Source organism: Cydia amplana, chromosome 1, assembly GCF_948474715.1.
Source record: "Cydia amplana chromosome 1, ilCydAmpl1.1, whole genome shotgun sequence".
Classification (NCBI taxonomy): domain Eukaryota; kingdom Metazoa; phylum Arthropoda; class Insecta; order Lepidoptera; family Tortricidae; genus Cydia; species Cydia amplana.
Window position 1 is genome coordinate 28,177,421 of NC_086069.1, and position 27,022 is coordinate 28,204,442.

At 39.8% G+C, this 27,022-nt stretch overlaps 2 protein-coding genes across 2 annotated transcripts in view; one reads left to right on the plus strand and one right to left on the minus strand.

Moving 5' to 3' along the window:
- The window catches only part of LOC134652365 (multidrug resistance-associated protein 1), a 66,638-nt gene that overhangs the window by 22,426 nt on the left and 17,190 nt on the right, over positions 1–27,022 (plus strand). The window contains exons 7-17 of the mRNA XM_063507541.1: positions 2,959–3,199; positions 4,212–4,349; positions 5,542–5,688; positions 9,462–9,546; positions 10,479–10,676; positions 11,277–11,453; positions 11,862–11,995; positions 12,342–12,552; positions 24,936–25,052; positions 25,641–25,744; positions 26,155–26,298. Coding sequence (XP_063363611.1) covers positions 2,959–3,199; positions 4,212–4,349; positions 5,542–5,688; positions 9,462–9,546; positions 10,479–10,676; positions 11,277–11,453; positions 11,862–11,995; positions 12,342–12,552; positions 24,936–25,052; positions 25,641–25,744; positions 26,155–26,298 — 1,696 coding nt within the window. The remainder of the gene's footprint in view (positions 1–2,958; positions 3,200–4,211; positions 4,350–5,541; positions 5,689–9,461; positions 9,547–10,478; positions 10,677–11,276; positions 11,454–11,861; positions 11,996–12,341; positions 12,553–24,935; positions 25,053–25,640; positions 25,745–26,154; positions 26,299–27,022) is intronic.
- LOC134652111 (uncharacterized) lies at positions 15,917–21,229 on the minus strand. Its single transcript, XM_063507282.1, has 2 exons — positions 20,861–21,229; positions 15,917–16,354 (listed from the first exon to the last, which is right to left on the minus strand). The coding sequence occupies exons 1-2, from the start codon at positions 21,198–21,200 to the stop codon at positions 15,969–15,971; spliced, it is 726 nt and encodes a 241-aa protein (XP_063363352.1). The 5' UTR covers positions 21,201–21,229; the 3' UTR covers positions 15,917–15,968.

Here is a 27,022-nt window from a genome sequence, read left to right on the forward strand (position 1 = left end):
ATTTATTTATTTATAAATGCGTCCCTTGGAGTGGCCGGCGCTGGCCCATCGTGTAGAGGAGCCATTAGGTGTCAGAATAGTCAGAAAATCCGACTAATCCCATCACCCCTTTTCCAGGTATAATACGATTTAGCGACCACAGACGCGCCAATAGAATTTTAACTTTAGCATGCCGATTTAAGGTTCAAATTAGATTGCACTTTCGGGTGTGAATTGTCTCTTCATCAACAGTTGATTAATTGGAATATATATATTTGCATTTTTTGAGAAGGTTTTCAAAGCCTTTGGATGCAATGAAATCAACTAAAATGCATCACTCTAACGTCTTGACAATAAAGGTGTGTTCAGATATTTGTGAGCACCTTGGCCTCCCCGATATGTCTGATGGCGACTGTCCTTTATTTATGCCATAGGAAATTGTAATAGGTATTTCACGACTTTTGTTTTCCGGCAGCAATGTCTAAAACATGCAATGTCACGGGCTGCCTAACAACAAAGTGAAATAGGCTTTGCTGATCTGCTCTGAGTCACTTTGAACAAAAAAGGTCACGCATGGCAGATGATTCTGTGTTATCATTATTATCAATGTCACCATATTTTGTAAGATAGTTGAACTGACAACAGATTTTTATATATATTTACTTAATCTTTATTGCACAAAAGAAAAACTTATCGTACAAAAGGCGGACTTAATGCCAACAGCATTATCTTTCAACCCTAAGGCAAAGCAGAGAAATTGTGATTTATACTCCTAAGGCTCAAGTAATCTAAGGTAAACGTACTAGTGCTCGACATGCTAACGCCCAATAGATGACACCCTGCTGTCACCTCTATTGACAATGACTTATTAAGTTTCAAGATGACATGTACTGGGACCGCGTCGATCACCAGTATGTTTACCTTATAGTACTATATCAGTTCGAATCATTTTCAATTGGAACAGAGTTGCATTTGTTTTGTATGACTCAATTATCAAGCAGAATAAAAACAACCCTATTTCCTACCCTATAGGTTCTAATTTCATTAGAAAATCTTGGATTTTTCATTTATATGACTGGGCTGAGATTGAAAGAGATTGCATGTACTTACCGGAGATGAATATACAGGATGATTTTCATTCAGGCCGACCTCAAATAAAAGGGAAAAAGGCAAGCTAATGATGATGATGTGTTATTCCATAATTAATCATTCGGTCCATTCGCCTCTTCAAATTTTGATCAATTTAGCCCAGTCACGTTATAATATGCATTTGATAAGTTCGCTTATCAAACTATTGAGATAAGAACATTACTTGTATATAAATGACAGTGATTGATAAGCGGTGAATCGCGTTATGTCAATAAGTAGCTGAAGTAACTATAGTAGTTAGCAAATAATGCAATACTGAACACAAGAAACTGTATATCTGACAACTACAAATACAGTTCGCATACAAATAGCGATTAAATCGAATATACTTTCCTTTGTTCTAGTTCAAGATAAATAGGTATATAAATAATCGCTACCGTCACATGGACATGGGAAGTGAAAAATGTATTCACTATTATTACTTTTTAGGGTTCCGTAGCCAAATGGCAAAAAACGGAACCCTTATAGATTCGTCATGTCTGTCTGTCTGTCTGTCCGTCTGTCTGTCCGTCCGTATGTCACAGCCACTTTTCTCCGAAACTATAAGAACTATACTGTTGAAACTTGGTAAGTAGATGTATTCTGTGAACCGCATTAAGATTTTCACACAAAGATAGAAAAAAAACAATAAATTTTTGGGGTTCCCCATACTTCGAACTGAAACTCAAAAAATTTTTTTTCATCAAACCCATACGTGTGGGGTATCTATGGATAGGTCTTCAAAAATGATATTGAGGTTTCTAATATCATTTTTTTCTAATCTGAATAGTTTGCGCGAGAGACACTTCCAAAGTGGTAAAATGTGTGTCCCCCCCCCTGTAACTTCTAAAATAAGAGAATGATAAAACTAAAAAAAATATATGATTTACATTACCATGTAAACTTCCACCGAAAATTGGTTTGAACGAGATCTAGTAAGTAGTTTTTTTTTTATACGTCATAAATCGCCTAAATACGGAACCCTTCATGGGCGAGTCCGACTCGCACTTGGCCGCTTTTTTTTATTATACAATCGTTCTTGTAGTAACGAAACGGCCAAGCTACATATTTTGATTAAGGTGTAGAGTTTAGGAAGTTAGAGCTTGTAGAGTTAGAAGCTTGGCTCTACATGAGATCTGATAATTTTTTGACAGTGCGAGCCTTATGGTTTCTTTTGGGCAATATTTTACATTATTTTTTTTGGTGGGGTGGGATACTACGTATAGAATTTTCTCTGTCTAACATAACACATACCTAACAGATGTTTGACACCGAAAGGTCGCAAATCATGTTGTCTATAAACCAAAACCCCTAATGTAAATTAAATTTACACTACAGTTCATTTTTTTTTGCATTAGAAAAAAAGGTAAACAATCTTGATGTGTCTTTTTATTGAAAAGTAAGTCACGGCAAGTATGTAACAATTATGAATCATATACGATTATTTACATTCTTTTGCTTTCATAAGTAATAGTTACTGATTTTTAAAAAGCGTTTTTCAATTGAAAGACATGTCAAGATCGCGTAGTCTTTTTCTAATGCTAAAAAAACTACTATAGGGTTACTGATCGACTCATACCATAAATAAAAACTTGTAACCTAGCCTATTTCACACGGCGGACACGCCATACATCAAAAATGATTTGCGTTTATATGTGTGCGCGGCACGTCTGTACACGCGTCATTGAGTTTCTGACGGAATCCTGACATGTTCTCAGTAGAGCGACTTACGCACACATTCATGTCGCGGCCTGTCGCGGGCGAGGTAATCCGAATCGGGACGGGCCGGTGCGTGTCCGTTCTGTATGATAATACTATTACTTATTCTGTGCCTATTATCTTCCTTTTCAGATTCCTAGAACTGACGGCATACCTCAACATGATCTGGTCAGCGCCGCTCCAGATAGCCCTAGCGCTCTACTTCCTGTGGGGAATCCTCGGGCCCTCGGTGCTCGCGGGGCTGGCCGTCATGATCGTGCTGATCCCCGTCAACGGCGTCATCGCCAACAGGGTCAAGAGTCTGCAGATCAAGCAGATGAAGTATAAAGATGAGAGGGTCAAGCTGATGAACGAGGTGCTCAATGGGATTAAGGTATGTTAGTTCCTTTGCAGGACGCTATCAGCTCAGACAGAAACTGCGCTTTAAAGACTGTGAGCGAGACATGTCAGCGTATGTAATCGACCACCATGCCTGGGAAACCTTAGCTGAAGACCGTGATGGATGGGGCAAGCGTGTTGTGGAGGGGAGAAGGCTATGCGACCAAGCCTGGTTTAATGCTTTAGATAGTAGAAAGCAAACCGGGACTGGAACCTCAGGTGGCATGAGCTTTCTCTGCCAAAAATGTGGACGGTCGTGCCGCTCACGCATCGGCCTCAGTCACCAAACCCGTTGTCTAAACAGCAATGCATAAATCGTCTGCAATAGAGGCAAAGGCCTGTGATGATGATGATGTTCCTTTGCAGGACGCTATCAGCTCGGAACTAAATTGTTAAAGCATGATGAAGGTTGTCAATGTCACTGTGCGAGCTTGACAGCAATATAATTATGCGCGTGCAATAGAGATAGCAACAGGCCGGTTAATGTACAAAAAATTATGTGAAAAGAGTCTCTTCTTTAGCGGAATTCTTGCTGCTTTCGCATTATATTAAGGGAAGTTGGGGATCCCATGGAAAAATCAAGTTTTAAAAGTTTTTGTTTATGTTTCGCCATTGCATTTGAAATGAATATGGGGTCATACTGAAAAACTTTTGCTAGGAAACGAACCCTGAAATCAAAAAAAAAAAAACCTGAGTTATGGAGGTTTCTATGTTTACATTATTGTTGTTTGATGTTCACATTATATACATATATAACTGTATATTATATATATCGTCGCCTGGTCAACACAAGCCTTATTGAGCTTACTGTGGGACTTTATGGGTCGATCTGTGAAAATTGCGCTGTCCCATTTATTGGACAATTATGGGGGCGACCCAACCTAAGATAGCGGGATATCAGCACACACAAATAAATTATTATGTATTCTTTCCCTGTTCTGGTTTGTTGTTCTGTTTGTAGTTTTATTGTTGTATTTCTTGTTGTTATTATTATGTGTTCTTTTCAGGTTTTGAAAATGTACGCGTGGGAGCTCAGCTTTCAGGACCAAATTCTCAAGATAAGAAACAAAGAGATGCACGTGTTGAAACAGACGGCATACTTGAATTCGGCGACGTCGTTCATATGGTCCTGCGCTCCTTTCCTGGTGAGTCAGTACATATAATATTAACCTCGTGACTCTTAACTAAATGTATATTAGAATGAACATATTCGTTGCAATCTAATTTGAACCTTTCATGAAACAAATAAAGTAGTATTTCTCCATATCTTCTGAAAATTTTCACATGAATAAATATGAATAGGGAATCATCATCATTTTCTAACAATTACGTTTCAATAAGACAGAGCGATTCGAGATGATCGAACGAATTCAAATTCATGAATTCATAATCGAAATACTTACGTTAAATAATTAAAATTATGACTGAGTGCCATTGACAATGAATTTCTATAATTTTACAATACTTCATTTCAAAAAGTTGCTCGTAATTCTTGATATATTTAAACGTCTTATCTTTATTACCCATTGCAATATCAATAAATCTTATTATTGTGTCATCGTTATCAACTTACATATTATGTCAATAAACAATCTATATTGGTTTTTAATAATACTGATAAACATTATCTCTCGCCAATTTACACATTTTTATCGTTCATTATAAGCGGATTATACATTTTCACAGATTTATAATTTATTGTGACATATTTGATAATAATCTTCGAGTTTATCGATTTTTGAAAAAAGGACCTTACTGGACCTTACAATAAGGCGCTCAAAGTGATATTACATATTTTCATTTGCTATAATAAGGTAACTTTTACTACTGTTTCGCAGCGTACAATTCTTTACTTATTTAGTTAGTAATGACAATATAACCTATATAATATTATAACTAGAAAATCGTGAATTTTACCGATACTTGATTTTATTTGCTAGGATAATCTGTTTTTTTTTTCAGCTATCGTAATTGGTTCCGAAAATACCGGTATTAAAAATAAACCGGTAATCTCTATTGATTCTACTGTTACCGTTAAATAAGAATACCGGTTAACCGGTATTTTTGGACTAGTTAGTAAATAAAATTCTCACAGAAATATATTTTGTTATTTACTAAATACATAAGACAAAAATGACATTGAGCTGACCAAAACCGAAAGTTTTTACTCATCAATACTAGTATTATACCATACCGTTTCATTGGTTTATGTTATTTGTCATTATTTTAAATGCCAGATGAATAAAGAAATAAACATACACTGCCAACTACAAACTGTATATGTTAGTTATCATCTATCTACACAAAGTAACACATAAACAAATGTTTCTGTTTAAGGTGACCTTCCTCACTTTCTTTACGTATGTGATTAGCGACCCCACACACAACCTGACTGCAGAAAAGATATTCGTCTCGATGTCCCTATTTTTCATGATACACCTGCCGTTAGGGCTGCTGCCCCTCATCGTGGTCTCAGTCATCGAGGTGACCTTGAAACCCGTACCACTAGCAGCACGCGACCAGCGGCTATGGCTCTTCTATACATAAACCCGGGATCGGATACCGGTATTTTTGTATGGGGACGAAAGCGGTATTTTTTCGTACTTTGGTAATTATTTAATTTTTTCGAAGTTTTTGCAAAAAACCGGTTCCGATCCCTGACATAAACTAACAATCCATGCAATGCCATTATAATTGGATGGTGGTCAAAGTGGCTGGCTCTTTCTGTTCTTCTTGAATGGCCGGGCATAGACAAATTAATGCTGAGCTGTGTAAATGTAAATATTGTATCTGCTTTGAGATGGAGCTGGATGAATTTGAACATTATGCGTTGACTGGGTTATAAAGCGCTAACGTTTGGCAATCCAGTAGGCGTAGCACAGGAGGGGCGCGTCTTATTCTCATAGTATTAATTAGAGAGGGACGGGAAGTCTATCTCGCGGGCGAGATACTGTCGCGCCGCTCCTGTGCTAAGTTTCTTTAAAACGTTTGAGGTCGTACATCGCCATCTAATTTAATTGCCAAATTGGTGGATACAATATTTTGGTTTACTTTAATGCGTCTAAGCGTGCATTTGTCTATAGATGGATATAACAGCTCCACAAATCGTGGTTATGAAAGAATGTAAGCTCGCGGTCGGCTTACAGTCCAGTTATATTATATATTAACTTATCTAGGTCCTAAAGTATGAAGCGACGGATTTTTTATACACTTTCATCAAATTATTTAAGTAAACGTCTATAATATACAGTCGGCATCAATTAGATTAGATAGTGACGGCCAAAACGGCCAAACATATCGTAACACACCCTTGTAACAATGAAAATATTGTCATAATTAATACAATTTAAAAAAAAAACGATTTAAAGGCATAGGAATTTTAATTTCCCGATAAGTACTGAATAAAACATATCTAATTATGTTTTGCAACTATAAGCGCCACTTGCACTATCCCTCTAACCCGTGGTTAACCGGTTAAATTAAACCATTAACCCAATATCAAATTGTACTGGTAACCATGGTCCAGGTTTAACCGGTTAACCCCGGGTTAGTGAATGGTGCAAGTGGCCCTTAGGTAATTATTAATTATAATAGACCAAACTAAAAGTATACGTATTTTTGGAAAAATAGAGAAGTCCGCTTAAGAAAATCCCTAATGTCATACTTTAAGACCTAATCCCTAACCGGTTTCGTAAAATGGTGTCGTAGGTATCCCTGATGTCGTTCGGGTGCTATGTACTGGTAAATGACACCGAGGTGCTGGACTCTAAGAAGGCTTTCGTAGCGCTGTCTCTTTTCAACATCCTACGTTTCCCACTATCTATGCTGCCTAACGTTATATCCAATATCGTACAAGTAAGTTATATATTATTACATTTATGTGTTGTATTACAAACTAGGGCAGGCAAGGCCCGGATACCGGTTAAATTTTTATACCTTTATTTCATTTTATTTTATCAGTTTTTATTCGTAAACACACAGTTCTTAAATTTCGGTTTCTTTCCAAAAAAAAACATTATATTTCAAGCTGGTTTCGAAGATTTTTATATTTATATTTTTATAAACCGGTTTAGAAAGATCAGAAGTGAAGCTATTTGAAACAGGCTACAAAGCTCTTACTTCACCCACCCAAAAACCGGTTAATTTTTGTTCAGATTTTACCTCTAGCGTCCCACGGTTGTTATATTAGTACAAATTACTTCAAATAAAGTTTTAACGATTATTAAATGGAACAGAGACGCTTTTCTTTTGTTTCGTTCTATTTCAAAACGAAACAAATTCAACTCTATTTTCCAATAACATTGACTGCCAATTTTTCTTGAATGGTGGGCCGCTAGAGGATAAAGTTCTTAAAACGTTCGCGTTCTCATGAAAAGTTCGGAGTGAAACCGAAATAAACCGGTATTAACCTATATTTCAAACCGGTTCCGAGCCTTGGTAATTGATCTTATCGTCATATTTTTTGGTCGAATTTTGAATTATATGTATAAACATTACTTCAATGGGAACTCGATAAGACGATACGATCAAGGGTATCTTTAGTGTGAATGACCCAAAAGAGCATATAGTTAGATTTTTTTTTTTAATAAATAAATTAGGAATGAATTAGTACAGTTTAAGAAGGAGGATTCTACTGAAGACAGGAAGGGACATAGTTTATCTAAATAATATAACCAACAATTATTGAATCATTTCGTCTTTGTTACATAATAAATCCCTCTAGAGTTAGACCAAGAAAAGTTTGCAACGATTTTGATAGCACACACAGTGCCTTATTTTAAACGTCAAACTTCTATGAAATTATAACGTATAAATAACACTTTGCAATGCGTATGCTATCAAAATCGTTGCAGACTTTTCTTGGTCTAACTTGTGGTCTAACTCTATTAAACAAAGAAAATAATTGTTTGTTGGGTTTCTTGACACCTTTACAATTATAAACAGGGAATTATTAAAGTGTCACAGATTCGTCTTTTCAATACTTTACGAATTCATTCATCAGAGAAATTAATAAATGCGGTTGTGCTAAATATCAAGAATGACATGGTATCCGCACTGATCATCTTCAGAAATCATTCTTCTTCGGCTGTGCCAAGAACATGACACTAGTAGTGTAGTAGTAGTAGTAAATAATACCATATTTTTCGTGACTAACACGGCTTTTGGCTTTTAACATTGGCTACTACACTTTTAGTACAAACAAGGATTTATACCCTAAAAACTATTACCTAAACACTAACTAGGTACAGTCACAGTACACTAAGAACAGTAGTGAATCTAAGGCCGCTCGGCAAGTTATTTACCTACTCTTGCGTTGGCGCTTAGGGTTGTCACTTTTATTTTTAGTTAAATATTATTTGCGTATGAGTAGCACTAGGTTTCTATTTATATAATATAATGAAATGTTCTATCAATTCATAAATGAGGTTAAATTAAGGCCGGTAAGAGCAGGCAAATGCGAGCGTACTCGAATGCGCGCGATCACAGTCGCGGTACGGCCCACACTGCCGCCACCGTATTCCCCCGTATATTATGCGAATGTGTGCGTGGCAGCGCGTGCGTACACGGCGCCCGGCGCGCACGCACACATTCAAGCCGGCAGCGGCACATTTCTATGAAGATTCACTACTGTTCTTGTACTGTGGTACAGTCGCCATCGGAGAAAGGTGATCATAAATATCTGAACAAATAAAATAATAAAAATAAAAAATAAAATATCTTTATTTCGAAGAACAGACTTCATAGTTGTCAGTAGGTATAACAGGCAGTAAAATTAAAACAAATTTATTAATTAAAAGGCTCTATTCCCAAGATTAATGTGCATGTTCAGATATTTTTGAGCACCTTGGCCGCTCCGATATATCTGATAGCCACTGTTCCTATGTGTAGGTACCTACATATTTAGGAACTAAATCATTCCAACTTTAAGCAATGTGAATTTTCCTATTCAAAATATCCTTTCAAAACGTGGTTCAAGCCACGCTACAGCATACAGTAAGTATAAGTGATTTTGGCGACACACTTGTAAATATTCTTGGGCCATTTTTTTAAATAGTAATATTTGAATAATGTATATCCATGTTTGTTTAAAAAAAATGGTTTTATTAACCAAACTAAACTACTTGTGATAAAACTAAAGTGTAGTAGCGCATCTTGTTCTCGAAGAATGGTTTAATGCTTTTTGCATGAGCTTGTAATGTGTCGAATTATCATAAATAGCTCAGCAATAAATATTAAATTATACATTAATGTTTTAGACTTCAGTGGGTATAAAGCGGTTGAACAAATTCATGAACTGTGACGAGTTGGACATGAACTCCGTTGAACATGATCCTAAAGAACGTAAGTTGATTTTTCTGTATTTATTTATATATTTTTTCTTTAAAATATAAAAAGAAAAACTATAGATAAGTATACAAAAATTTCTACCGAAGTTATAATAATAACACCCCGTCCAAATACTCCGCCTGCGCCATTGATCCCATTGATCCATATGTTTCTTTCACACTTTAGACGCTAAATTCAGAACGTAAATGTGAAGGCATTTATGATCCAACTTTAGATTGAACCAAGTTAAAATATGGAGCACCTATTTATGATTTTATGATAAACTAGCTTTTGCCCGCGGCTTCGCACGCGCAGGAGAGTTTTTTTTTAATTTTGGACCCCCATTTCACCCCTTTGGGGATGAATTTTGAAAAATCCTTTCTTAGTGGACCCCTAGACCTTATAAGGAACCTACTTGCCAAATTTGGACTTTCTAGTCCCAGCGGTTTGGGCTGTGCGTTGATTTAAGTCAGTCAGTCAGGTCTTTCACGTTTATATATATAGAAGATAATTATAAGCTGATGGTTTGATTTGATGTCCGCGTTGCAATCGCATTTTTTATACATGTAAAAACTGATAAATCATATGGAGCAAGCAATAGGGTACCTACATAGACATAGGTATAGAGGTACTCTTTTGTGTATGAGTTTTTTTGTCAGTAATTAAGCCATCAAAATAGTACACCTTTGAAAATGTGTATCTACCCTATTATTATTTGTGAGCTCATTTTTGGAGCGTCATGGTACAGTTTTCCCTCCACATCGAAATCAAGGAACACTAGACATTCGCCATCAGATATATCGGTGCGGCTAAGGCGCTCACAAATATCTGAACACGCCTTTATTGTCAGGGCGTTAGAGTGCGCGTTCAGATATTGTGAACACCTTGGCCGCTCCGATATATCTGATGGCATCTGTACAACAACATGAATATATATACAATTTCAGCGAACCCCTTGGTAATGGAAAACGGGAACTTCTCCTGGGGCGACAAGGACGCAGAACTGACCCTAAAGAACATCAACCTGACAGTGCCTAAGGGTCACTTGGTGGCCGTGGTCGGTGCCGTGGGATCAGGCAAGAGCTCCCTACTATCGGCATTCTTGGGCGAAATGAATAAGATCTCTGGACGGGTTAACACTAATGGTACTGTATTTTTATATATTTTTTTAAATACATACTTCATTTGACCTGGTACAAGTGTCTTTGATTGTAAGGAAGACCTTACAATAGCCGCGCTATAAAATGACCCATAAACCATTAGAGCAGCGGTCGGCAACCTTTTAGCAGCCAAGGGTACATAGTAGGTAACGAAGTTGACGCGGGCCGCACTTTGTTAATATTTATGACTAGACTAGACATTGTCGTTTGTCAATATTATATACAAAATAGCCAGGGAGGTTCGCGGGCCGCAAGTGACAGGTTCACGGGCCGCATGTGGCCCGCGGGCCGCGGGTTGCCGACCGCTGCATTAGAGCATCGTTCTGACAAGTCAAATCAGTTTTAAATTTTGCACTTGCACTCAAGTTACTGATAACTTTGTTCTCCGCTTTCTGCTCCTACACTAGCTACTTTAAATTAGGAATTAGTTTATTAAGGTAGGGCACTCAAGGTATATTAACACATTGCGTTATTTTTGTAAATGACGGTATGTTGCCCAAAAAAAAAATCAAAACTGTCATTATGAACTGAGCTGAGCCACATTAGTTAATTATGAAAACTAATAATCGTATTTACTTCATCCAGATAGCATAGCATACGTCCCGCAGCAGGCCTGGATCCAAAACGCAACGCTCCAAGACAACATTCTATTCGGCAAGCCACTAGCACAGCAAAAGTATAGTGACGTCATCGGCATGTGCGCGCTCAAGCCGGACTTCGACATGCTCCCCGGCGGCGACCAAACCGAGATCGGGGAAAAGGGTGAGTGTCACGGAGTTGTAGGCTGTTCTGTTCGGCACGCCACCGCCACTAGCACAGCTAAAGTACAGCGATGTCATCGGAATGTGCGCGCTCAAGCCGGACTTCATGCTGCCAGGCGGCGACCAGACCGAGATCGGTGAGAAGGGTTAGTAGTAACATGCAGTCAAACACTTTTTTAACCCCCCGACGCTAAAAGAGGGGTATTAAAGGTAGCGACGGTAGTAGAGCACGTGTACATGTGTGTCGGGAACGGATGAATCATTGGAGTGCAGTATTTTTTAATCGAAAGTTTTGTTTATCGATGTGGTTCTTATTTTTGGGGTTTTAAATGTTTAATACATAGTTATACCTTGAAACTCTTGAAAGCGTTTAGAAACTTCAGATAATAATATAGCGATATGTTTTCAGGCATAAACTTATCCGGCGGCCAAAAGCAGCGCGTGTCGCTTGCGCGAGCCGTATATTACGACGCGGACACGTACTTCCTGGACGACCCCCTCAGCGCCGTCGACTCGCACGTCGGGAAACACATCTTCGACAAGGTACCATCGCCCACACTGTGTCATAAATCTGATTGCATAGACAATGGTCCGCCGTTGGTCAGTTGAAAGTGCTGCCAACATAACCATAGGGGTTTTAACCCTTTGAACGCCACGCTTATCGTGCGCGACACGTCATCGTGAACCTTGTCGGAATGCACGAAGGTTGATATTGTGCTGTAGCAGCGCGCGTCAGTTGACGTCTTAAGCGGTCAAAGGGTTAAGGGTTCAAACCCGAAAAATAAATAACAGATTGGCCATTTTACTACCCAATCAGTCTGCTATTGTACCAATTTTGTATTGACAGATTGGTCAGATAAACAGTTCTAAAAATGTATTCTATTTTCAGGTTCTCGGCCCCAACGGTTTACTAAAAAGCAAAACCCGCTTATGGGTCACGCACAACGTGTCGTATCTGGCTCAAACGGACCTGGTGGTGGTCCTGAAGGAGGGAGAGATCTCGGAGGTGGGCAGCTACCAGCAGCTCTTGGAGAAGAAGGGGGCTTTCGCGGAGTTCCTACTGCATCATCTTAGTGACACGGAGAGGACTTCGCCTGAAGGTATTTACTACTCATTCTATGTTACCATCAACCCGACCTGGTGGTGGTCCTGAAGGAGGGATAGATCTCGGAGGTGGGCAGCTACCAGCAGCTCTTGGAGATGAAGGGGGCTTTCGCAAAGTTCCTTCTGCATCATCTTAGTGACACAGAAAGGACTTCGCCGGAAGGTATTTAATACTCATTCTATGTTACCACTTGGCTCAAACGGACCTGGTGGTGGTCCTGAAGGAGGGAGAGATCTCGGAGGTGGGCAGCTACCAGCAGCTCTTGGAGATGAAGGGGGCTTTCGCAAAGTTCCTTCTGCATCATCTTAGTGACACAGAGAGGACTTCGCCGGAAGGTATTTAATACTCATTCTATGTTACCACTTGGCTCAAACGGACCTGGTGGTGGTCCTGAAGGAGGGAGAAATCTCGGAGGTGGGCAGCTACCAGGAGTTCTTGGAGAAGAAGGGGGCTTTCGCAAAGTTCCTTCTGCATCATCTTAGTGACACAGAGAGGACTTCTCCGGAAGGTATTTAATACTCATTCTATGTTACCACTTGGCTCAAACCGGACCTGGTGGTGGTCGTGAAGGAGGGAGAGATCTCGGAGGTGGGCAGCTACCAGCAGCTCTTGGAGAAGAAGGGGGCTTTCGTGGAGTTCCTGATCCATCATCTTAGTGACACGGAGAGGACTTCGCCTGAACGTATTGTTATATCTCATAATAAAAGTTGTTCAGTATGTCCTATAAAGTCACTATGCAGAGTATGGCTGGTGGTTAAGGGGCTACCTGCGGTTTTCATCGATTTATGACAAGTTTTGAATTGTATCTCCTTCATTTGCACTAGTTAGATTTATAAAACAAACGGCTATCGGTTCTTCAATCGTTTATAATCGGGAAAAATATAAAAAAAGTTATTAAAATGCACTTGTTGCAATCTAACGACCTTAGTTACATATAATAATAATTTTAGTTATTATAAGATAGATATGTCGGCGACGGATGGTCCCGATGGCGGTGGGCGCGTGGGGGAAGTACCTAGATGTATTACTTCACAGCCAAAATAAGTAGGTATGCTACCAACGCATGAAATAAACATTCAGACTCGTTACCCATACTAGTGCCTACTATATTTTAGTACTAAATTATCAAAACGACCAATCACTATTCCAAAAATTATTTGAATCAAAATAAAAAGATCACATGAAACCGTTCAAATCTTTATTTTACAAAAGTAAGCTTCTAATGGCACATAAGAAATCAAAATAACACTTGGAATAAAACACTTAGCTAAACGGTTAAACAACGTGAGAATCTATAAGCTTTCAGAATAATCCTTCAGGTGTAAGCCTTCAGGAACGTAGCGAATTAGGCACGAGCTTGGCTAACGTCCGATCTCTAGCGCGGTCCGATCAAGAAGAAGGAAGCCAGTTCCAGCGGCGGAGCCAACCGCTCCCGCCTCCAATTCAAGTTGGTAAACCTGCCTGACCAGTCTACCAACATAACGACAAAAATGCCTGCTCGTGCCTACGTTCACTCAAGATACGCCTCTTGACGTTCCAAAGCCTTCTACCTGTCATTTTCGTTCAACAATACACCAATAGATGGCGGCGTTACTCACTACGCAGCTTCATTATTTCATTACAAGCAAATAATACATAGCCAAACATTGCTAATCGACTTTTACAGGCGTCAACTATGAACTGTAATGCTGCAATACGTCTTTCTGGTGTCTCGCTCCGACACGGCCGTCCTGCGCTACACACGTCCTCGTGTGTGGGTGTACGCATTTGATACTGAAACAAAACATACAGCACAGTATGTCATCGCTCGGTCATTCCTGACCAACAATTTGGGTCTCATTCAAATTACTATTAAAATCAAAGTTTGTTATCAATCAAACCAGAAAAAAAAATAATTGTTCAAAATTACTTTAACAATCCTCAATTCTCTAGTCAAAAATAGTCCATCGAGCAACGACTAAATAAAAATACTCGTCAGTAATCATCGCTGCTATCTAACGGATACACTCCAATAATCATCGCCTCCATCTGGCGGATACTCACAAATTTATGTGAAAACAAAACAATCCCAAACATCAAAAACACAAATCACAACAGCTCTAATTCATTGCTCGACAGTATCACTACTATTGTCGTCAATATCAATTTACGGGGAAATTATCTGGCATAAAAAAAAATTGGTCATATGTGATCTAAATTTTTGTAAGACATCTTAAAATAAATAAGATTCTGAATTGATAGTTCCAATTTTACTCATATGAACACAGTACATAAACGGGAATTCATTTTTAACAAAACAACACCAGTCCTTCGGTGCATTGCCAGTCCTTCGGCAGATACCAGACCCTCGTCAGAAGTAACCATCTCAGCTGCGTAAGTGCTACTCCTCGCAAAGAGCATTCTGCACATAAAAAGCAGACCACGTGCACCTCTTACATGCTCCGGCACTTCTGATGCGGTCACTAAACAATATCCAGTCCATCGGGCATACTTTCAGTCCATCGAAAGCAAAACAGTATTGCCCAGTCCATCGGGCGTGCCTTCAGTCCATCGAAAGCATGACAGTATTGCCCAGTCCATCGGGCGTAATTTCAGTCCTACGAAAGTACAAGCTTTCAGTCCGTCGAAAGCAAAACAATGTTAACAGTGAATTCCAAAAAAAAAAGAAAATAAAAACAGGTCTTTAAATCATGTTACTCAGAACCATTGGTACGATCAGCGTCAACTGATCAACTGAAACTGAACATTACTGATCAAAATCAAACTCGCTCAAGACTTCTATGCAGAAGTAAAACATCTCAAAATAATCCCAACGAAATGGGAACTGCTCACCAGCTTAATAAAGTATGATGCACGCGACCAAGTCAAAGGTGGTGGTGGTGAGGTCCAACCCAAGCACGGAGGCTGATTCTTTCCGCTTGCCGTTGCCGTTGCTGCGGCAGATTGCGAGAGACACGATGTGGTTCAACATAGCTGGCTGTTACTGAAATCATCATTTGCACGGTATCAGGTTTATCATGAATGCAGGCTACACTCAAAAGGTTTATGAAATGCAAGGTAGCAGACACAAAAAAACATGTTTCCAATGTATACGGGACTTCAAAAATCTCAGAATAAAATTTAAACTTCAATGAGTGCGTTTTATTTAATTCTGTTGACGAAGGTTCGTAAATGATGAAGACGACACCAAATTATAGTTTAAACAGTGTATATTGATCCTGAGCGATTAAATTACAAAAATGGTAAATCTAGAATATCGCGAGTACTGTTAGCGGTGTGCGCGCGCGCTCTGGCCGAGAGCCCTGGAGGAATGCGGGCCGGCGCGCCGATGAGACGGCAGCCAGCGGCGGCGGCGCGGGGCGCGGGCGCGGGAGGCGGGGACCCGGTCTGCGAGTCCTCTAGTGGGGCGCGCTAACAAGCTGGCCCCCTTGGACCATCCTGGTCCAATGTCAGTGGGAGCGGGCAGAGCCTGTTGTAGGCCCTCCTCAGCGTCCCTGTGGTGGTGGTGACGTCAGCGACGCGGCTGACTCCGTCGTCGCCCGGGTAGACTGCGGCGACTCGCCCGAGCAGCCATCTGCTGGGGGGCAAGCGGTCGTCTTTGACGAGAACCATCTCGCCGAGCTTCAGCTGGCCTTCATTCCTGCGCCATTTGTTTCGGACCTGCAGTTCTGAAATGAATTCCTTATAATACCGATTCCAAAAATGCGCTTTTAGCGCATCTATTCTCTGATATCTCGCGAGGGTATGTATCGGCGAGTCTTGCACCAAGGGAGCAGGTATCATAGTGAGCGTTCGTCCTATCAAAAAATGCGCAGGGGTAAGAGGGGTAAGATCGGATGGATCCGATGAAATTGGGGTTAAAGGCCTAGAATTAAGTAAAGCTTCAACTTGAACCAAAAATGTTACCATCTCTTCGTAATCTAAGTGAGCCATGGAGGTAACTCGTTTTAAATGATATTTTACTCGCTTAACTGCGCCCTCTGCCAAACCATTAAAATGTGGGCTATAAGCAGGACAAAATTTGAATTCTATTTCCTTTGTAGCTGAATATGACGTTATTTCGTCAGAGTTATTTTTAAGAAACTTGGCTAATTCGTTACAAGCCCCTACGAAACAAGTACCATTATCTGACAAAATGGTGGCTGGTTTGCCTCTGCGGGCTATGAATCTATTTAACGCGGCAATAAAGCCCATGGCTGTCAAATCAGTGACGAGCTCCAAGTGTACCGCCCTCACTGCCAAACAAACAAAAACAACTATGTATGCTTTCTTAGTTTGACAACCACGACCCTTTCTGCTCGCTATCAGGATTGGCCCAGCGTAGTCACAGGATGTGTTAGCAAATACGTATTCGGACTGTACCCTTTGCAGTGGCAGGTTGCCCATAATTGGTTGATGAGTTTTACCCGAATATCTTAAACATGTAATGCAGCTTTGTGACGTTTGCCTGCAAAGGTTACGGCCGTTAATTATCCAATACCTGTGGCGTAATGTTGCTAGCATCAGCTGTGGTCCAGTGTGCATTAACATTCGATGGTAGTGATGTACTAATATTTTAGTGATGTGATGTGATGCATGTAATAAAATAGGGTGTTTTGTGTTATAATCGTAGTATGAATTTGCAAGTCTGCCACCTACTCGCAAAATTCCAAAGGTATCTACAAATGGATTAAATTTCAACAGGGTATCCTTGTGAGAAAGTGGGCGTTTGTTTAGCAAACGCAAGAGTTGCTCATTGAATTTGTCTGTCTGCACTTGTTTACACAACATTTGTAATGACAAATTAAGCTCTGACACTTTTAATGGACCTGTATTCTTGTTAGTTCTATTTTTACAGTTATGAACGAATCTATTCATGTATGCTATAATTCGTTGTAATTTACAAAAGTTTGAATATTTAGAGGTGAAATTATCCTCGCATTGTTCAGTTGAAACGTGACATTGTATTTTGACTTCAGGCAAATTCTCTAAAGGCAAATTTTGAGGTTGAGTAGGCCATTGTATTTCACCTTTATGGAGGAAAGGCGGTCCTTCCCACCACAAAGGTGAATCTTTGAGATTTAATGCGCTCTGACCTCTACTACCTATGTCGGCAGGGTTCAAGGTTGTGGGTACATAATGCCAATCTGTGGGGTCAGAGTTGTTAGTGATTTCTGTGATCCTATTGTGGACAAATTGTTTTAATTGTTGTTTGCATGTTTTTATCCAGCAAAGAACTATAGTTGAATCAGACCAAAAATGCTGTGAATCAATAGTCAAGCGCAGTGAATTTTTGACCTTTTTTGCTAAGTGGGTCGATAAAAGGGCCCCTAATAATTCTAATCGAGGGGTACTTAATTTTTGTTTCAGTGGGGCAATTTTGCTTTTAGCTATTGCTAAGTGAACATTAACCTGTCCTGCATTGGAAATTGAGCGTAGATATATGCATGATGCATAAGCTTTATTACTGGCATCGCTGAAAGCATGTAGCTCGACCTTGACGTGAAAGTCACATAGTATTCTGCGCGGTATACGAATTTGAACTATGTCTGGTATTTGTTTAGCAAAATTGTTCCACTGTGCCTCAATGTCGTCAGGTAATTGACCTTCCCAAGAAATGTTTTTAGCCCACAGTGACTGTAAAATTAATTTAGCTGGCAGCAAACACGGGTTTATAAGTCCTAAGGGATCAAAAATAGTGGCAATGGCGGATAGAATGCTGCGTTTGTTAGTGGGTTTGGGTTTTAAATTTTCAGTTACAGAGAACAGCAGCTCATCAGATTTACATGACCAAAGTAAACCTAAGGTTTTCGAATGATCTTCTCTGTCCAATTTGAATAGTTCATCGCTACTGTTGTCTGCAACCAAGTTGTTTAGTAATGATAGTGTGTTTGAACGCCATTTTCTTAAGTGAAAATGGGCGCTTTCTAGCGTTTTGATGACGCCTCTACATGTTTCTAGCAAAGTGGTTTCGTCATCGTTTCCTGATATGTAATCATCTACGTAGAAATCGTGTAAGATTGTTTCACTTACATTTTTGTCTGCGCATTCTTGGCCCAACTGTACAAGACATCTGGTGGCAAGATATGGGGCACTGGACGTCCCATAAGTGACAGTGTTTAATTTATATTGTTTGATTGGTTGTGAGGTGTCTGAGCGCCACAGAATTTGCTGCAGACTTCTTTGACTTTCAGTGACATAGATTTGTCTGTACATTTTTTGGACATCTGAAGTTACTACGAATTTGTGCTGTCGGAATCGAATTAATATGCTTAGCAAATCATCTTGTACAGTCGGCCCAACGTATTGTATGTCGTTAAATGATTTCCCTGAGCTAGAAACTGCAGAGCCGTCAAAAACTGTACGTAAGCGAGAAGTTAGACTAGACTCCCGCAAAATTGCATGATGTGGCAAGAAATATGAAATTTCGTTTGTATGTATGTCAGTGTTTTCTGACATGTGACCTAGTCTTAGGTATTCGTCAATGAATTCTATGTATTTTTGTTTGAATTCTGGATTTCGCTTGAATTTACGCTCTAGTGCTTGAAATCGAAGTAATGCTTGTGTTTTAGAATCGCCCAAAGTTTCAGGAGATTCTCTTAATGGTATTGTGACAACAAACTTACCATCTGGGTGGCGAGTTGTTGTTTGTGTAAACATGCGTTCGCATTCACTCTCACCTTTAGTGTGGATTTGTTGAGTGGATGGAACTGATTCTAGTTCAAAGAACTTGTCTAGTTTTGAATCAAGCTCAATGTTGTTTATTAGATTGCAATGGACTGTATAGGGTTGCTTTTGTTTAGAATTGGGTGAATATATAGCACCTGCAACAAGCCATCCGAGTGTTGTTTCAACTAAGATGGATTTTTTCTTGCCCAGGGATATGTGATTGAATGTAAGACACTCCCAAAATTGTTCTGCATTCAGCAACATCTGCACCTCGGATGGCTCGTGAAAGTTCGGGTCCGCTAGGTGGATGTGAGGGGGAATAGTGAACGAGTCACAATCTAGTTTGTTGAATGGAATCATGTCAGTGATCTCTTGGACAACAAGGCAATTGATTTCAGCGGTGTAATCTTGTATACGTGAAGTTATAGTTACATCACAATGTTCGGTGATGTGTGACCGTTTCTTTTCCAACCCTGTGACGGATATGCTTGTAGAATAGGTAGGTAATTTTAGTTTTGCTTGAAGATCTTTAGTAATGAAACTAGATATACTTCCGTTGTCCAAGAGAACTCTAACTTGGTGTGGTTGGCCATCACAGTCATTGACGTTGACGACAGCTGTAGCTAATGGTACACGATGGCCACCAAAGGTGGAGCACAAAGTGGCACTGCTTGGTTGTGGTGTCTGTGTATGCTCCTTTAGAGTTGTTGATGCTACACAATCATTAGAAGGTTTGGATGTGGAAGGTTTAGGGTCTACCTTTGCTTGATTGTTCATGTGTAACATGGTATTGTGTCTTTGTGTGCAAAGCCGGCATGAGCTCAACCTGCAACTTTGCTCGTCATGTCCTGATCGCAAACAGTTTGTACAAAGGTTTAATTGATTCACCTTATTAATGCGGGATTCAACTGGCATTGTTTTAAATTTAATACATTGATAAATTGAGTGATTATTTTTGCAAACAGGACACTTATATTTATACTGAGTTTGATTTTGAGCATGATTTACAAGAAATGATTTAGGACGATTGTGAGTGATGTCACTGTGTCTACGTGGTTTATTTAGTGTTTGTGCTTCCTCCATGGTTTCCAGCAAATCTGCGCGGTTTCTTAAGAAAGTGGTAAAGTCTGTTAATGTTGGTAGATTTTTAATGTCATTGCGCTCGGTCTCCCAATCACGCAACGTGGCTGAATCGAGTTTGCTGGTTACCATGTGGATTATGAGGAGGTCCCAGTGCTCCGTGGGTAAATTAAGAGTCTTCAAAGCCCTGAGATTTTTATTGACTGAATCTACAGTGTTACGTAAGGCCTTTGAAGATTCCTGAAGCACGGGGTTTATGTTGAATAATGCATTTAAGTGATTGTTTACCAATATTCTATCATTGGTATAGCGTTCACAAAGCAGATCCCACGCAACTTTATAGTTATCAGATGAGAATTCTAGTGATTTAATTACGAGTGAAGCACCGTCTTTTAATGAACTTCGCAAATAATGAAATTTGTGGATAATTGGAATCGATTGATTATCGTGTATGAGAGATTTGTAGGTATCGTGGTATTCTAACCAGTCCTGATAGCGCCCAGAAAAGGTAGGTAAATGAATCGTAGGTAATTTAATGTTTGGCCCACCTGTGAGTGCAGTAACGACATTGGAACCCGTTACCAGATTGTCCTCCGGCGCCGCAGAGGCAGCACCAGCCGCGGCGTGCTTGCTGAGCAGCTCCTGTGCGGCAGCCAAGGCGCCGAAGTAGCTTGTCTCGAAATTTTCCCGTTCTGTGTGCTCGTCACCTGGAATTTCCGTTAAATTTTCGATGTCAGTTTGAACTGAATCAAAATCATTGTACATATCTTGGATTTTGTTGAATCTAGTATTTAGCTCATGATTTTGCAAATTATTTAGCGTCTGGCAAGACAAAAGAGGCTCTAAATATGATTTAAATATGGTAAGCTTTGATTTGAAAGAAGCACGTGTTTTTTTGAGATTTTTTAAATCCATGATGGCAGTGTGTGAAGTAACAAAAAATGCAAATTTTTAGAAGGAAAAAAAATAGCCTTGTAATAGAAAGTGAAATTTTAGTTTATAGGAATGGCGATAGAATTCAAATTTCCAGCTGCAATTAGAAAATGTAATTAGCACGTGTTTAAATAATAAAAGAATTGAAATAACCAAGCTTGTGAAACGATACGTAAATTTTAAAAATGCAACTAGCGTGCGTGCGAGATGGATGGCGTGGCAGAGGCAAGCAAGCGCGAGCGATGACGGAAGCAGATGTACACGTGCACGTGCACGCTGTAGCTCCGACCCCGGCACGGCTCGGTTACGTGTAGGTACGAATACGAACACGTGCAGATTTCTGAAATATTCCAAGTAAATATTAAAAAATTGCAATGATGGCACACAGTTGGAACAAATGGTTGAAATACAGTTAATTAGGCCTTGAAATGTGGTTACTGATTTTAGGCTAATTTTACGAAAATGTAATAAAAAAATATCCAAAATATGAACGGGAATGTTAACCTTGATAGGAAAGCTTGTAAATAAAAATAGAATATTTAAAAAATATTGCGATTTGACTAAGATGTAAACGGATTTAGAATTGGTGACGTGAAACAGGAATGTGATTTTAGTATCTAGAAATGGGAATTAAATTGAAAATTAAAGAAATACCAAGTAAAGGTGGTCAAACTATATCTGCGCAATAAGAAATAAAATTGGAACGACTCACGAATAAATACTGCAAACCCTTTTCCTGGTATGTGGAACCGTTCTGGTTTGTGGAACCCTTTTCTGGTTTATTGTTTCTTTGTTCTCGGGCAGGACGATGACTTCACAAATTTCGCTTTGTTGTAGTAGTTGTAGTTTAGTGTGGCTTGCGGTGATTCACTCCGATGTTATATGTAAGATGGCGATCGTAATTCTCGGCCGGGCGCGCTATCTTCTTGCTTGCTTTTTGACCTCGTCGAAACGGCGTCTTTATGGTTGCTTTACGTCGAATCCGGCTCGAAACTTGTTGACGAAGGTTCGTAAATGATGAAGACGACACCAAATTATAGTTTAAACAGTGTATATTGATCCTGAGCGATTAAATTACAAAAATGGTAAATCTAGAATATCGCGAGTACTGTTAGCGGTGTGCGCGCGCGCTCTGGCCGAGAGCCCTGGAGGAATGCGGGCCGGCGCGCCGATGAGACGGCAGCCAGCGGCGGCGGCGCGGGGCGCGGGCGCGGGAGGCGGGGACCCGGTCTGCGAGTCCTCTAGTGGGGCGCGCTAACAAATTCCATGAACAAACAAACACGTGTTCCAAAAATAAGTAACACGGTAAATGGGCCAATACGAAAAGTGACAGCTTATTAGTTACGTTCGACTGTTATGCTTCGCCATTACACTCAAAATAAAATTCACTAATAAACAATTAGAACGAAACCTGTCCTTTTATTTCCAAATCTCCAGCACAGAAGATACTGCACAGCCGCCTCTGTATCACGGGCGCAATGGCGTCCGCAAGCTCGCTCGGCTCCGGCTGCAGGACACTGTAACATTAATTTTCATATGCGTAGCTCATGTTTCCATAGTATACACGATTTGTGATCTATCACGGCATTACGAGCAATAATTTGTCGCAATTTTATTAATTACTAAATATTACAGGGTAAAGATTACATAATGCTTGCATTGGCAAATCAGCAGGATCAATTTCTAACGGTGCATTGTATTTTTATGAAAAAAAAAATATTTTTTGAGGGTAGATGCACAAGTGAGCGATGAAATAATATCACGTCGCGACAGCCAATATTTGATTTTAATTAACGATATGGATTTCACATCAAAATAACTTAAGATCACTTAGATTTCAACGGATTTTAAAAATTAATTGTATTTTCAAATCAATTATTGAGGGTATATTCACAAGTGAGCGATGAAATAATATCACGTCGCGACAGCCAATATTTGATTTTAATTAACAATATGGATTTCACATCAAAATAACTTAAGATCACTTAGATTTCAACGGATTTTAAAAATTAATTGTATTTTCAAATCAATTATTGAGGGTATATTCACAAGTGAGCGATGAAATAATATCACGTCGCGACAGCCAATATTTGATTTTAATTAACAATATGGATTTCACATCAAAATAACTTAAGATCACTTAGATTTCAACGGATTTTAAAAATTAATTGTATTTTCAAATCAATTATTGAGGGTAGATTCACAAGTGAGCGATGAAATAATATCACGTCGTGATAGCTAATACTTGGTTTTAATTAACAGTATGGATTTCAAATCAAAATAACTCGAGATCGCCTCGATCTAAATGGATTACAAAAATTAATTGTAAAGAAACGCGGCGATACCAGAGATGACGTCACGTAACGACCGCTATGCTCGACTGCCTCAATCATAATTCACAATTTCACAATAATTCTCACCAAATAACAATGAATTACACTCACCATTCAATCAAGGTTAGACACGTGAGCTTACCATTAAAGTGTGGTGTGTCCAGATTATGGAATGTAGGTCACCAGAAATACACCACGCTCCCAGGTGGCTGTGTAAGCAATACATGAAACTCCGCATCTATCCCACTTGCTGATGTCGGCGACGGATGGTCCCGATGGCGGTGGGCGCGTGGGGGAAGTACCTAGATGTATTACTTCACAGCCAAAATAAGTAGGTATGCTACCAACGCATGAAATAAACATTCAGACTCGTTACCCATACTAGTGCCTACTATATTTTAGTACTAAATTATCAAAACGACCAATCACTATTCCAAAAATTATTTGAATCAAAATAAAAAGATCACATGAAACCGTTCAAATCTTTATTTTACAAAAGTAAGCTTCTAATGGCACATAAGAAATCAAAATAACACTTGGAATAAAACACTTAGCTAAACGGTTAAACAACGTGAGAATCTATAAGCTTTCAGAATAATCCTTCAGGTGTAAGCCTTCAGGAACGTAGCGAATTAGGCACGAGCTTGGCTAACGTCCGATCTCTAGCGCGGTCCGATCAAGAAGAAGGAAGCCAGTTCCAGCGGCGGAGCCAACCGCTCCCGCCTCCAATTCAAGTTGGTAAACCTGCCTGACCAGTCTACCAACATAACGACAAAAATGCCTGCTCGTGCCTACGTTCACTCAAGATACGCCTCTTGACGTTCCAAAGCCTTCTACCTGTCATTTTCGTTCAACAATACACCAATAGATGGCGGCGTTACTCACTACGCAGCTTCATTATTTCATTACAAGCAAATAATACATAGCCAAACATTGCTAATCGACTTTTACAGGCGTCAACTATGAACTGTAATGCTGCAATACGTCTTTCTGGTGTCTCGCTCCGACAGATATATGTATCATGATTTCTTTTTCTTGAACTCCCCATCGGCACACAAACCTCCTCAAGGTTTTGCCCACGATGGGTCCTGTAATATTAACATGCATGTAACTTGTATTATTCAATAAATTAAAAAAAAAATCTGAATTTTTGTCTTTCGGATTTTGAAAGAAATGAATAACTACTGAAGAAATGAAGAAGACTATGAACTTTGAAGTAAATATGGGATACTATATTGCTTAAAGTTACTACAAGTTACTACTGCTACAAAAAACATTAGAAAACTAAGGTATTCAGATCTAAGGTCATTGGCGTGAGGGAGCCCCTTAAAATTGAGTAGAAACGACGATCCCACAGCGTTCTAACAGTGACCTTTATTTTCAGAACTGGACGAAATCAAAGACGTGCTTCAGAACAAACTCGGCACAGAATTCAAGGACAAGCTGCAGAGGGCCCGGTCTCTCTCGGAAAGCGCATCGGAATCGGACCAGGCTGCCACAGGCATGTGACATCTTTTTGTCCCATTCACACTGTGTGCGTTAGACGGAGACAAACATTGATTCAGATTCAGCTTTTATTTATTAATGGTATCAATCGATCAGGTTTGTTTTTAGGGTCAAATATTAAATGGGAGTTATGGGACCCATTGCATTAAAGCAATACAAAAGTTAGAAAGATAGTCAAGGTCCGACAGTCGTACTTCACTCGCGAAACGCTCCTAACAAAACGATAAGTGAACGTGACGTCAAAGTTAGAGAGAGCCCATCTTTGAAGTATTGAAAACAAGAAAAATGCGATTTTGTCGATGAAATATTACGTTTATGTGTACAGTTGCTATACAATATTTCCTTGTATAAAATGTAAGGAGGCGAATGGTACCCTTACTTTATTCCTTTTTGGAATTTATAATGAATCTTATATTTTGAAACTTTCATGTCCTGTATTTTTTAGACTAATAATATTAGTCTAATACCGTTCGAGAAATGGGCCCCTCCGCGACCTAATACAAGGTGATATCGCCATCACCACTCGCAAGGTTAATACAATATTGAACTACATCTCTTATACATATATTCATTCATTTTGTAGGAGACCGCGCGGGCAGCGTAAAGAGAAAAACGCCGGAGGCGACACCTGCAGAACTGAAGGAAAAGAATAAACTCATCGAATCTGAGAAGGCTGAAACTGGCAGTGTAAATATATTCTATACATTTCTATATCTATGACAATGATTATAATATAAATGTTGGTTTAATATGAAGAAGAAAATTAAACAATCGATTCTTTTTTCTTATTTTTGACAGTCAATTAAAATTACTTTATACATGACCAAGTAAAGTTGACCCTTCAACCATTCCGATAAAGTTCACTTTTGACTGAATACGGTAAAGTTAAAAAGAAGGGTCATACCTAATTTAAGCAATCTTTACGTTTCGGCCACGACATTGCGAGACACGGCGACCTTTCGTTCCCACCTATGGTTGCCGCGGCCGCCGGTCGCGCAATATCGTGGCCGGGCCGTTATGGCAATAAGCAATCTTTAGCAAGCAAGTAACGTCTAAACTTCTAAACCGTTTTTTAACCTTAACTTTGTCTTTGACAGGTAAAATGGAGCGTATACAAACACTACCTGATGAACGTAGGCATCCTGGCGTCCGTGGTGACCGTGCTCATGAACCTGATCCTGCAGGTGTTCCAGGTCGGCTCCAACTACTGGCTCGCCGTCTGGTCCAACGACCCCGACATGGTCAGTATCACCACACTATTACAAGCACTACCTGATGAACGTGGGCATCCTGGCGTCCGTGGTGACCGTGCTCATGAACCTGATCCTGCAGGTGTTCCAGGTCGGCTCCAACTACTGGCTCGCTCTCTGGTCCAACGACCCCGACATGGTCAGTATCACCACACTATTACAAGCACTACCTGATGAACGTGGCATCCTGGCGTCCGTGGTGACCGTGCTGATGAACCTGATCCTGCAGGTGTTCCAGGTCGGCTCCAACTACTGGCTCGCCGTCTGGTCCAACGACCCCGATATGGTCAGTATTACCTACGTCACAGAATAATTAATAGTATTATCATACAGAACGGCCACGCACAGCCCCGCCCCGACTCGCATTACCCCGCCCCGCGACTGGCCGCGACATGAATCTGGCGGACTTCTGGCGTGCTCTCAGTAAAGCGACTTACCCAGATATACACAATGACGCGTGTACAGACGTACCGCGCACACATATAAACGCAAATGATTTTTGATGTATGTCGTGTCCGCCCTGTGCCACAGTCTATCAATCAATCAATCAATATCTTTATTATTTACTTTTATATAGAAGCATAACTTAGGTACATAAAGCGGTATGGTATATTGCTATACATAATAAAATATAGATATATTTATACTTATATGGATGTGCAAGGTATAGCGAAAGCAAGCTACCCTCCGTACTAGCTATATTACGGCAAGGTAC